Source organism: Xiphias gladius, chromosome 4, assembly GCF_016859285.1.
Source record: "Xiphias gladius isolate SHS-SW01 ecotype Sanya breed wild chromosome 4, ASM1685928v1, whole genome shotgun sequence".
NCBI classification, from domain to species: domain Eukaryota; kingdom Metazoa; phylum Chordata; class Actinopteri; order Istiophoriformes; family Xiphiidae; genus Xiphias; species Xiphias gladius.
Genome location: NC_053403.1, coordinates 14,001,048 through 14,014,875, shown reverse-complemented (window position 1 = coordinate 14,014,875; position 13,828 = coordinate 14,001,048). Strand labels below are relative to the sequence as shown.

The following is a 13,828-nucleotide window of genomic DNA, read 5'->3' as shown; positions in this document are numbered from 1 at the left end:
GTAACTAGGTAACAGTGCAGTCCTGTAGTTGACAACTTGGATGAAACTATAAGACTAAATAGCGTTTTTGACTGAGGTGTGAACTTACAGGATTGAGAACTTGGCTTGATCTGGGTTTGTGGAGGCAGACAGGGGAATACTGTTTGGTGTAGTCATCTTGGTGAGTGTGCTGGCACATGAAACGAGTAAAGAAAGACATTGGCATTGTTGTTTGCGGACCTGGCTGCCATGGCTGGATTGAAGCACCCAAAGTAACAAGGCACAACAAGGACTGAGAAGAACAAGCTTGCTGTTCAAACGCTCTTGCTGTGTGTTGTGGCTGTCGAGAGATGTGGAGTTGGGCAGGTAACCTGACAGAAACAATTCTCTGCAGGTGATGTCTTTGTGACCTTGTTTATGGTATAAAGTGTGGCAGCCTGATTACTACACTGTACAGTATAGAAACGGCTTCCACTTGCACTCTTGTGTAGCTTAGCTCTTGAAACCCGTGTATAATTTAAAAAAAACAAGAAAAATATATAAAAAACTAAAACCCACTCATTAACCAGCTTCTAGCTAATCCGTTTTACTAGATACAGAATGTGGCAAAATGGTGATTGTTCTGTAGAAATACGTAAAATATACTACATGTTTCATAAAAATCCAGACTTCTACATATATACTCTTTGTAGACTTAATTAAAATCAATCAGTTTAATTAACTTTCATAACTAATATTCTAATGACACATTTTCGCAAGCATAAATACTCTGCGTTATACGACATTAAGCACCACTAGATGAAATGCAGCCCAGTTGCACATAATCTTGTTTATGATGCTATATAATACTGTCGTCCCACACACACACAAAAATGAATGAATCACAGTGTATTTGCACCTGATTTGGACATGTGTCCACGTCTGAAAAAGGTCAGCAGTGTTTAGAAAGGATGCACCGTACGCCAGGCAGCCAACTACCACAAAAAACTGCCCCCCCCCCCCGCAATAATAAGAATGAGTAATCATTCCCAAAAAACAAAATGTGCAAACCATAATTTAGTGGTACAATCCCAGCCGACGAGGAGTGGTCCAGGATGCAAAATGTTAAGGAAAAAATGGAGACCCTTGAGGACATGCCTGGGGATGAGAACTGCATTGAGACACCCCTGAGTCAGCTGGTTCAGTGGTTTTGTTTGTTGGTCCTGAGGAACCCCTGTATTGGCTGTTTTGCTTAGTGTTTTTTTTTTTTTTTTAGTTTAACAATACTTATAATTCATTATTCATTCATTGACTAACTATTAACATGGCTGTTCATTCACTACAACAGAGAGGAACTACTCTGGCTACTATGGTAAACAATGAACAAGTTGGTTGTTTGCATACACATGTATATCTATACATATGGTGTGTTGGATGTTTGCTCCACCCTAGCTGACCCAACAGTTCTCAATTACTCAGGGCTGAACATCACTTTTAAGCTGAAGGGTGGCAGACCCTGGATGTTGAAGCTCTTGGTTATGGCAGTGTACCTCATTGCATGTTCTCATGTCAGGATCTCCAGTTGTTCAGCCTCAACCCCGTTGTTCAGTTACCAGAGAGTGTGAGAGTGTTTCACGGGAGCGTACCAAGGCCCAGCACCGTAGAGATGGGGAAGAGGGCGGAGCAGCAACCAAGGATGGAGTTGAACAATCCGCGAGAGAACAGAACTGTGGGAAAGGGCTGAAGAGACGCACGGACAAGCATGCGCACACACCCACCACCATGCAAGCACACCTAGATCCTCCAACAATACAGACTGTGGGTTGCACAGTGCATGCTGCGAGGTAAACACTCACGCTTTCTCACATAAGCACACAAGGAATCATACACCATTCTCCAGTCAGGCCCTTTGTCACGATCTGTGCTCCTGTTCTTTTCCAACCCCGGCAAAAACCCCCTCTCGCCTTTAGCCTGGACTTACATGGCCTCTGCCTTTTACAGTACGATGTTAGCAGGCACGTGTGGCCACAGCTAAGCAGAAAGCCAGTGAGCCAGGAAAAAGGAATCTCTGTATTGTGTAGGGCTCTTGGGCCTCCCTCGTTGGGTGCATTTGTACTAATGCCTCATACTAAATTCATGCCAAACACTACAATGTAAAAAACACACACTATATATGCAGATGAACCGTTAAGTAAATAGATAAAATTGGAGTATGAATGCATTCAGTTTTCTCATGAATTGTTCGGTTGCCCTCTATGGAAATTTTAGTCAAACTCCTTTTGACTTAGAAGGTGTGTTTTTTTTAAATTATTTTTAAAAAATTTTTTCTCACGACTGAATACAGTGGTCATTCCGACGGTGTCTGTGGTGGAGAGATCCCTCAGGTTCCGCTGGGGGATGTATATAAGTGTATAACCGCTGCGCGGCAGGCCTATAGACGGCACACATTTTGCATGTACTCATTCTACTGGTTCAAAGGGGCGGATAAATTGGAAAGACAGTACTGTAAGATGCAATTTGGCTTTGTTTCAACTGTGCTGGCAGGTGCCAGAACAGTCGCCCTGTACACCCATATAAGAGTATAACCTCTTTGAGGGCACACTGATGTTGAGGAGTATACCTTTTAACACTGCAACATGTCTTTTTATGTAAAAAAGTGTGTGCTCTGGAAAACAAATAGTTATGTCAATGACTATAAATATGGACACAAATACGCACTTAAGTATAATAGCATAGAAATATCAGATTTCTCATATTTTTCTCAAGAACTTATTATAAGTCTTTGCACCCAATAAGCATATATTAGTCAACCTAAAACATTTGTTGATAAGGAAACAGAATAGGGAGTTTGGAAAAGGGAGTGCCCTCTAGGATTCAAAAGGGAATGGTGGAGGATTCCTTGAAGGCTGTCTTTGCACTGCAAAAAAAAGGGTGCGTGTTCATACACATTTGTACCCTTCTATCCTTTACTAAAAACCTACAATCTTTAAAAAAAAAAAAAAAAAAAGTCTTTGGAATGTTTCTACTATGATTTTCTACCCACCAATTTAGAAAACATTGTGCTCATTTCAGCTACATTCTACATGCTCTTCATTGTGTTTTTTCACCTCAAGCGGTTATCTGAATATTTTGTGCTGTCACAACTACAGGCAAAACTGACCAAGTAGGGCGCGCTGTTACAGCTTGCCTCCACTAGAGGGCAGTCTGCACTGTAAAAATAGAACATGTGGCTGGAACTGATTGAAGGTCAGTGTGCTTCTTTTTTTCTTCCATACATTATGTGATGACCATTTAAGATTTCGAACAAAAGCAGTACAACCGGGATACAGTTGAGCCACGTAAGCTCAGAGGGGAAATCTATATTGAATTGCTTCTCTTAGAAACATATTTGATTTTGTTATTTCCAGAACTTACAGTATCATGTTAGAAATGTCAGTGCTTTTTAATTGACGGATTAAGGACTTAGTAAACATTATCATACATTTCAATGATTTACATAAAGAATGGCAGTAAATTTTGGGATGTGCAAAGACCTGCCCCCTATGAGATTCTCCTCCATCATTCCCATCAGGCTTTGCGCCAGTCCCATGTCACAGGGACATACAACATGCCCTTCACAAGTATTCACAGGTTAAATCACCAATACAGTATAATGCATTAACACATTTCATAATGAAACATTCATATGTTATCTACACACTCATACAGAACCCTCCTGTAGTTAGAGGGATTTATATGAGACTTCTGTATATATCACATAAGATACTGTAGGTTCATAATTTTCTCTCTGTACTGTATGTTTTTTCCAAAAATAAATCATGACTGTGTGTTCAGACTGTCTTGACAGATTTTCGATTGACAAAACACACACCTCCTGCAGGAAAATTGAATGGTCATAGAGGGGAGAGGGAGAGAGCCGAGTGTCAAATGGAAAGAGATAATATTTGGAGAGGAGGAAGAGCGGAATGAAAGAAACATTTGCATTGTTGTGTGTAAGTGGGGGTGACGGAGCCGTGGGAGAGGATGCCTTCAGAGGGAGGATTCATACTGCAGGAGTTCATAAAGAAGCGGACCGTCCCTATACCTGATGCCCACCGCATTAGGGCTAATGTACTGCAGCACATTTATGGTCCTGCGCAGGCGCCGATCCACAAAGTGTGCATCCCAGGCTGGGTAGCGTTTTCTGGGCATGTCTATCTTAATGAGAGGACCCTCAGGCCGGATGGGCCTGCCAGCTGCATCCACAGGCTCTGTGGACCTCACCTGGAAAACCGGAAGGCAGGTGTCCGTGGCTGTTTCATCTGACTCCACATGTTCCCCTGCCAGACCTCGTGTGGGGGTGGCCTGAGAGCCACGGGGGCCTGGTGTGGGAGCCATGGGCTCGGCCTCGGGGGGCAACGGAAGGCCCCACAGCAGCTCAGCGCAGCAGGAGCTGGCCAGCACCCTCAGCCGGGGGCCCATGGGGTGTAGGACCCCATAATAGAGAACCATACAGGCCACACCTGAGGCAAAGCACAGGAAGACGCCACAGAGGGCAAAAGAGGCATAGGCGTCAGTGGTGGCTGGGTCGCGGTACACATACCAAAGGGAGCTGAGGATGGCATTCTCTAACAGTACAACTGTGTAGTAGGCCACCATTCTGTACCGAGTCCGGCCCTCACGTACATTGAACCAACAGAAGACATAGACCACGCCCACCACCATGTTGAACAGTACCTCCTCCCACTTGGACATGCAGAAGTCGGTGCCGCCATGGATGACCCAGAAAGCCATGGCACACCAATGGAGCACCACAAAAATGCCAAAGTAGATGTGGAAAACAGAGGCAAATAGGGCAAAGGAGAGCACCCGTGAGGAGATGGTAAAAAGGCGCCAGAATAGATGCACCAGGGCACCTCGATAACTCATGCTCTTCTTGTCGTCACGTGAATCACGCAGGAGTTTGTGGTAAGAGGCTAGCACCCAGGCCAGGGACAGGAGGGAGGACATGGCAGACACACCTGGGAATACAGACAGAGAGCGAGAAAGAGTAAAAGCAGAGAAAGACCAAGAATGGTAAGAATGAGAGATATTGATAGATGGTTCTAAAAACATCAGAAATTGAAAGAAAAATCCAGTTTAACTTGCAGTATAAGGCATAACCCAGAGAGACATGGTTTTTATCTTGACTAGGCTTCCATTCCACTTACTGTATACAGCAGGTTTCCTTTCAGCCAAAGCAATCTATCAAGTTTTTGAAAGGCATATTACTACCAAGAGCATCATAGGTCATTCAGTCAACACAGTTTCCATTTAGTGCACCAATTCAGTTTCCTTAAGACATGTATAATAGGAGAGACAGATATGTCAGAGCAGTAACCTGCTGCATGAAAAATGATAGAGGATTATCTGCAGAGCAGCAGGATGGTACCTCTCAGCAAATGTATTGATGGCATTTCTATAGACACCCCCACAGAGAGAGGTATCACTTGTAATTGAATTCCCTTCCTTTGGGTATCTGCATCGCATGAGGATAACAAGAGTGATGAGTGTTGGAAATTGGACACAATGGTGGCCAATGTTGCAAACTGTAAATAAAGTGATATTTGAACTTCACAGAAAACTGAGTGTCAGGTGTAAAATATGGAAGCATCTCAGCATCATGCGATAACCACAGTACCAGTATGACATAAAATGCAATAAAAAAAAAGACAGATATAAGAGATGTCTTGAACTACACAATAACAAACTCAAACTCAAGTGTTGCTTGTATAGAGCCATAGGGAACCCCTTACACTGCAGCCACTCAGCCTTGTTGCTCTGGATCATGATGCAGAGCTGCAGCACCAGCTGAGGGGCGCTTTCTAAGAAGGTCTCTAGCAGTCGCAGCATGTTGACATCGGCATACTCGTACATCATAGCCCAGTAAAAACGCCGCTGGTTCTCCTTCTGCCGGTGACTTTGTATGCCGAGGTACATGGTGCGGATGTACCTGCAAAGAGAGAGAGAGGACAGAGAGTTAGACAATCCCAATATTCTGCTTTCATATACTGTACATGACCAAAGGCATGTACAGTATAAAGTCACAGTTCACCTGCACGTGGTTGGGTTTTGACAACACTAGAGGGCATGCTTAGCTACGTTTTTAATACACAGAAAATCCATCCATCTGCATTTACTGGGAGTTTATCATTAGGTGTTGGAAGTGTTAAAAACCAAGAGGCTGGAATAAAAAAATGACCTAAACCTCAATCGAGAAAACAAAACAATTTACAGATAATACAAGCTCTTCCTACTTAGCTACACTTTTTAATACACAGTCAAATATATTCATCTGCATTCATCATTAGGCTCTGAATCAGTTAACTATGAATTTTCAGATGTCTATTGATAAACAATATATGGCAAAAGTTGTGTGGATCTTGATTGCTAAAAAAGTGATAGAAAAGAAGGAATAAACTAAAGAAACCAAACCAAGAAAAAAAAGAAAAACTTTTGGAAAACTCCACCCTTTCTCTTGCACATCAGTCTACATCCAACTAGAGGACAATCAAAAGATCTCTCATATTCAAAACAATCACTTCCCTTGGCACAAAGATATCATAGCAATTTTATTCCGTGGTATGACTGCCTCGTCTAAAGCAGCAATGAAAGAAACAGCACTGGTATGGCGTAATTAAAAACGTTCTACAAACGCCTCTATGGACTCTGGTATGGTATGGTTATTGAACTTGTTATAAGATGCATATAGTAAGCAAGGCAATAATCATTCTCATAAGTGCACCACATGACCCATATTGTCAGTTGCTGCAGTAGCTATTTTAATAACTGATGAGGTTTCATAATTGTGGAATGACTCTGGTGAAGCCAAGGAGATGGTAGGTAATGCAGCTGAAAAGTGGCAGCTAATTGAATCAAGCTCCTGTTGCCATCTAAGCCGTACGGCTGTTTTTTGGTTGTTGTTTTTTTTTTAAAGGGCAAAACATAGAGAGTCACTGTGTATTGCTAAGCAAAAATGTAATATGCAAAGGGCTGTGATATAGCTAATTAAGATCATTATCTTCTTTGGATATGGATTTGTTTTGAATGGTAACACTGCAGTTGGAGCCTCCAATTAGCGTGTGCAGAAGAGGATTGGTAAACAATGACGAGGAAAACATTTGGTAGATCGAAGCTTTGGACATCACACCACACGCTTGCTCAGTAAAAACATCAATCCATCCAACAAAAAAAAAAATCGAGACAAAAAAAAATAAAAAAGCAAAACAGCAGCCTGGCAGGCTTTTATCATCTTTATCATCTCCAACCTATAAGCAAGCTTTAGCTCCTCAAACATGGTAACCCAAGTCTTGCTGTAGAGAAAACAATCATCGAAACCAGTATGACAGTTATAGTGGTTTATAGTTATCTTAACTGTGGCTTCAGTCATTGCATATTGGGTGGTTGCTGCAGGGTCTATCTGCCTTAGCTTGCAGAGTGGCCCAAAAAAACCCAGTCCTTGATGTGAAGGCAGTCAACCGAGGACAATAGTGTAGCAGAGACAGAAATAGACTAGACAGTAGCACTCACCAAAACAAATTGAGTAGCCATGGATCTAAATTCAGTTCCTAAAAGTGAAACGCAAATTCACTCTGCAGGATAACAAACAAAGCCAGAAAATGCTTATGAGTGGCCTTCAACATAATTAGCTTCTGCATTAGCTATTGGGAAAGATATTACTGTTTAATTTGAAATGAGGTTGAGAACAGTGCACTGTAAAGAATGCATCATTTAGTAGGGTCTGATTGCTTTTGGTCATTGTTTTGACTGAGATTTAAGCATAAATCAGTTCCTGTCGCATACAACTCTATACAACTCTCTAGACTTAATTTTCTGGGAACATGACATACATTTGGTACATTTGGAAAGCCTCAGAGGGAATTAATGATCTCCACATACACTTTGTTTCTCTGGGATGATCAAATAATTATCCTGCAACCACGAGAAAATGTTTAGACTTTATTTTGATTTGACACATTTGCTCTGATCTCGACAAATTAGATTCGAGGTTGTTATTTTTGCAGTTATTATTTATGGTGTTATTTATTGTATGTTGACACGGCAAACCAGATAAAAAATGTTTTTTGTGATAACTAAATAATTATTTAATGTCCAAGAAAATAATCTGATGAGAGATCACAAAAAGATCAATAAACGTGACATTTTTAAGGAAATAAGAAACTTTGTTGCGCAAACTGCTGAAATTGACTAGTCTTTTTTTCTTCTTACAACAAATTTGCCTCCCGCAGTTACAGTAGCTCTTATATTTGCTCACAGAGGGAGACATGAAAAAGAAAGCAAATATGAAGCTCTGTCTGACTGTGGCAGGGAAACTTTCAACCAGGTTCAGGTGTTTTGGCATAAATTATTATGCATACTTTACTGTAACAAAAGATACAAAACAGATCCCCCACAGGAGGACCTATTCTTTGCTTAGCACTGTTATAGCATCCTTTTCCCACTGAGCCAAGGCTGCTAATGCATGGAGTGATCGAAAACAGAGAAAGGTCTGGCCTGGCAAGGAAAATACAGAGCCCGAGGATGGTAGTCTTTCTCAGGACAGTGGACAGGTGGAACAAGAGAGGGGGCAAAATGGACAAAAGTTTTTTTTGGATTAATATCTCTGGGCTGTAAGAAGCACGATCATATCCAGAGGTAAAGGCTGGCATTCCGTGACATTTTCAGTCGGACTGGTAAATGTCAGATGGAACAAGTCAACCCCCTCTCCCTCACTAATGACATGCCACAGAGACCTACACAGGCCCTTTGTCTCCATCCCACAATTTCCATTAGTCTGTGTGTTCCACTGATACATCTCACTGGTCTGTAGTGCCTCCATCACAGACAGTCATATACATGGCCTCCGAAGCTATCTCACTTTGAAAAAATACGGCCATGCTAGCAGCTCTGTGAGGCTATGCCTAGGCACGGGGTGCTTTGAGCTAAATGCTAAGCGTCAGCATGCTAACGTGTTCCCAATGACAATCTTATTTGAGCATATTATCCTGCTAATATTTGTTTGTTAGCACTAAACACATACTACAGCTGAGGCTGATGGGGATGCCATTAGTTTTTTCAGAAATTTGGGCATAAACCAAAGATGGTGGCGTTACAGGATAAGTTATTGAAATGAATCCTGTACCCAATTTCATCGCAATTGCTTCCAATAGCTGTCAAGTCATTTAACTCAAAACCACCAATGTGAATCTCATAGTAGCGGTACAATAAAAGAGAGGGGATCACCAAAGTCATTAGGATACATCGTTTTGGAACCATTAAAGTCTGTACAAAAATGTTGTGCCAATTTATCCAGTAAACAATGAGATATTTATAGATATAAGTGAAATTTTTGATCTGTTGGTGGCGCTAGAGGGAAATTTAGAGAATCGCCAAAGTCATTACGATTTATCCCCTGGTCGCCATGGATATCTGTACCAAATTTCATGGCAATGTATTGGATAATTGTTGAGATATCTCACTACAGAAATGTCATAACTCGTTGTGGCGCTATTTTACAAAATGTCATACTAGAAGGTGTTGAACATGTTCGATCGACCAACTGGCAAACCAACAATGCCATTCTTAGAGCATCAAAAACGTAATAGTCATGGATGATATAACAAAGTATGGATACCTGGTTTGATATTTATCTTCATTGACAGAGTATAAGCAGTCTTGCTCACTTGTATTTTGTTTAGCGTCAATACTATAGCTTATCATTCATTTTAAACTGATATCCTCTGCAATAAGTAACACTTCAGTTCTTATTTTCAAGCACATGAAGGTAAATGAGAGTTCTCACTATACACACTTAGCTGTGCCCCTTTCCTCTTTGATAATAGTTTGTTAGTTCATAGTTCAGCAAAAAAAAATAAATAAAATAAAACAAAATTAATGTACAGTTAAACACTTTTTGGGTTTCACAGCTGCAAGAAAAATCTGAACCTACTCCATCCCATCTCCAACACACACATAGCGCATGCCTTCATAAGAATCTCACACACATCCCGCGATTGTGATGCACAGTGTTAACACTCCCGCTGTGCCTTTTCAGACGTAGTAACACAAACGGCTCCCTAAAAATAAACACACACGCTCACACACACACATACTCATACATACAAGCACACACAGGCATACTTGTCAGTGCTGTAGGTAATAGGGGATTTCCTTTCTATTCCAGACACATTTGTCAGATGGATCTCTCTCTCTCTGTCTTCCTCCCCCTCGCCTCCTGCCCTCACTCCACTTAGGCTGTGGTCCACTCCTTGATGCTTTCCTCTTCCCCCTTCCCTTTTAGCTCCATAGCTCCTCTACAGGGTTCCTCATGAATTATTTGTGGCAAGATCATAGCGTTCGCTCATGGCTCGTTAAGCAGCGTACGCATGGCCTAACAGCTCGACGCCGTGCCGGGGTCGTGTTCCAAGCCCAGCCGTCTGCCATTGCTGTCGAGACACAGGCGATCATTAACCCCCTCCCCACCACCACCGCCGCCACCACTGCCACACTACATACACACACACACACACACACACACACACACATACATGTACACAATTGCAAACACAACACCACCTCCAGAGGCACAGGATTTGCCTCCATCTCAAATTGACTAACCAAAGAAAGATGTCTGATGTAAAGCCAAGATACAGATATGAAACTGTAATTACAATGTTTGCATGAGTAGACATCTTGAGATCTGAGCATGAGCTGCAGTGGGGGACAGGCGGAATGACAAACACACACACACACACACACACACACACATACACACACACACACACACACCCTTGCACCCACAGACCATGTGGACGACTGGCTGCTTGGCCATGTTGTTCCTGCCTCTCCTCCAAAGGCATTGACCGATGAGTCATCCAACCACCCTTACACTAATCCCTCAAGTGGGTGGTTAGGAGGATCACACACACACACACACACACCTAGCCAAGTTTAACAGCATCTGTCTTCTAAGTCATGCTCGTGGGGAGGCTCAGCAGCTAAGAATGCATTCATATCTTGACATAAGCTGATTCATAAGAAGATCACAAGTACTATTACAGCAGATTGAAGCAGTGCTTATGCATCGTCTGTTAACAGGTGGAATCTGGCAGAACACTAAGCATGGGGGACATATAACATACGTAAGGCCTGAGGGTTTATGAAAATGTGTGTGTGTGTGTGTGTGTGTGTGTGTGTGTGTAGGGTGGAGGCAATGCCAGCTGCAATGAGTCACACCCTGAGTCACTCTGAGGGGCCGCACATCGACTCTCAATGAGGTTTAAACCTCCTTTATCGGGGAGATTTAAATCTCTCCCCCTCTTTTGCTCAATATCTTCACTTCTCTTTGTCTTTCCCTCTTTTCATAACTCTCCCAAACATCCCTGCCTACTTCCAAGAGAGAATTTTACTTTTTTGATGCGGATTTTGTTTTTCTGAGGAAAGTGGTGGAGGGTGTGTGGGTGTTTGTGGGACGGAGGGTAGCAGTTACTGCCTATTCATGGCCGTTCTGTTTCCTCTCTCTCTGTACTGGTTTGCTCTGTCTCCACCCTTCTGGTGTTTTTTCATCTTTGCCTTGTTGACTGACAAAAAATTAATCAGCACCTGTGATAATACTGGATTAATTTCTGGGGTCATTTTTGAAGCAAAAATTCCAAACAGTTGATGTTTCTACTTTCTTAAATGTGAGGATTTGCAGATTTTTCTTGTTTTATATTGTAAAATGAATATTGTTGGGTTTTGATCAGACAAAAGAAGTGATCTGATGATGCCATCTTAGACCATAGGACATTTTGTAATGTTTTTTTTTCTCTTTTTTTACTGTTGTCTGGTGTTTTATAGACTAAACGTTTAATTGAAAATAATGGCCCTTGTTATATGAATTACCTTTGTCATATGAAATTCCTCTATTTGATCAGTTCTATTCTAGGGATTTCTCTATGTCCATTGCTGTTAAAGTCCGCTTCTTTAACTTTCCAGGATGGTAGAGTACAAGTATTACTGTAAAGGGTGGAAAAGTGACATAGTAAAGATCCATTTATTTCTCAATTCTTCCCGCTCAAGCTGCACAGCCCTCTGTCTGCCTAACTCTTTGTTGAACAACCTTGCCTATTGTCAAATACTTAGCCCTTCAGTTTTATAAGTTTAAGTTTCCCTTCTTTTACGCTAAATGACCAGAATTAGGAAGTAGCAATTATACACACTTAGTGAGTGCTCCTGTGAAGCCTTTATGAAGCATCACTTACTGCTCAAAACGGCATGTGCGTGTGGCAAAAAGCCCTGTTTTGGCTTTTTATCAAGTTGTAACAGGGACAGATTTTCCCATCCCCCAGAGCACTGTTACCTTAACGGGAAGGCAGCAGTCAGAACACACAGATAGTTTTCTGTGTATGAATGGCCAATAGCATTTCTTGTGATTTCCGAAGGAAAAAGTCGTTTTTTCACTTGACCATAGTTAGCTCAGCAGTACGGGTCAGACAAAGAAAAACTGGCAGTGTCTTGCTCAAGGACACCTCAACAAACTGTCTCACAAATCGGTCTCCTTTTGCCTTTCGGAGTGAATGAAAGTATCACAGCTCTGGCGGGAGCTTAAACAGTGATGTCTGTGTTGTGTTATTCATCATTCGCCAATTTGTGCAGTGCCAAAGGAAACCGTTAAAGCAACCAACTCCTCAGTTTAGTAACTCAGCCTCAGAGAAATAGACAGGAAATGGAAATATAACAGGTGTTTTCAAAAAAGGTTAACAATTATGTATGTCAAGACCGGGGATTTTTCCACTTTCCAGAAACACTTTGTGGCTCAACGTGGCTCAATGGGCTTCCCCTTTAACTGTGTAACACTGATCCTACATCAGATATGTCTTTATCCTCCTTATTGCGGGGAATAGCCCTGGATGAAAGTGCGGTTGAGTCGAGATCTGACTCCCACAGGCGAGTCAGATACACTCACATACAAACACACAACGATCTGTGACCAGTGCCTGTGGGCGATTCCTACACCGTGAGTGCCTGGAATGTTGAATGGAGATCGGGTTGATATGATGCAAACTGAAAGCGATGGGGAGTGGCAAGCCGAGATCAGTGATGCTGTGTCAACTCTGCTTCACCCTGTCAGTTCTTGGAGTGATCACTGGTTAACCACCTCTGACTTCTTGACTAAATATTATCACTGTAATTAGAACACTTCATATGTATACACCATTTCCTGTGGTTTGTCAGAAGAAGTGATTTGTGACATTTTTTGAAAGGTCACTTACACCAGCGTGAATCCTACTGGTTAAAGACAAATCTACTGTAGTTTGGTTATTAGTAACGTGTGCTTTTCCTAATGTGACAAGTCAAAAATGTCTGTTGTGAATGGAAATAATTTCAGTTGATCAGAATAGATTTTATTCATTTTGGTTCAATTTTGAAACTGAAGACATCAAATTGCTAAGACAGGGATTTTCGGCCAAGTAGGAAAATAAAGCTAACGATAGCCTCTTAGTTGTAATTCCAAGTCAGAGTTATTGAAAGCTATGATATTTCCTAATTGGCGAAAAGAACTACAAAAGTCAACAAACCTAAACCTATGACAAATTGGCTGCAACCACTATTGCCAGCAGTTACTGAATAAAAGCCAGTTTTAACAATAATACAATCGCTTCAGCTCACTTACATTAAGCTATACACTGTTTGTATCTGGTTTCACCTGTTAACAAACAGCAACAAATGTGTAACACAACTACAGTAGCTAACTTAGGCTATTTAAATTATTTGACTACAAGGCTACCAGTGGGGGTAACCATCTTGAATCTAGATTGGCACTCAGTAGAGCGCATACCTCCGCCATGACCAATGTCAAACAACTTACACC

At 41.7% G+C, this 13,828-nt stretch overlaps 1 protein-coding gene across 1 annotated transcript in view; it reads right to left on the bottom strand.

Moving 5' to 3' along the window:
• Positions 1-3,987: 3,987 nt before the first annotated feature.
• The window catches only part of xkr6b (XK, Kell blood group complex subunit-related family, member 6b), a 50,103-nt gene continuing 40,262 nt past the window's right edge, over positions 3,988-13,828 (bottom strand). The window contains exons 2-3 of the mRNA XM_040125759.1: positions 5,733-5,929; positions 3,988-4,958 (exon numbers count right to left, since the gene is read on the bottom strand). Coding sequence (XP_039981693.1) covers positions 3,988-4,958; positions 5,733-5,929 — 1,168 coding nt within the window. The remainder of the gene's footprint in view (positions 4,959-5,732; positions 5,930-13,828) is intronic.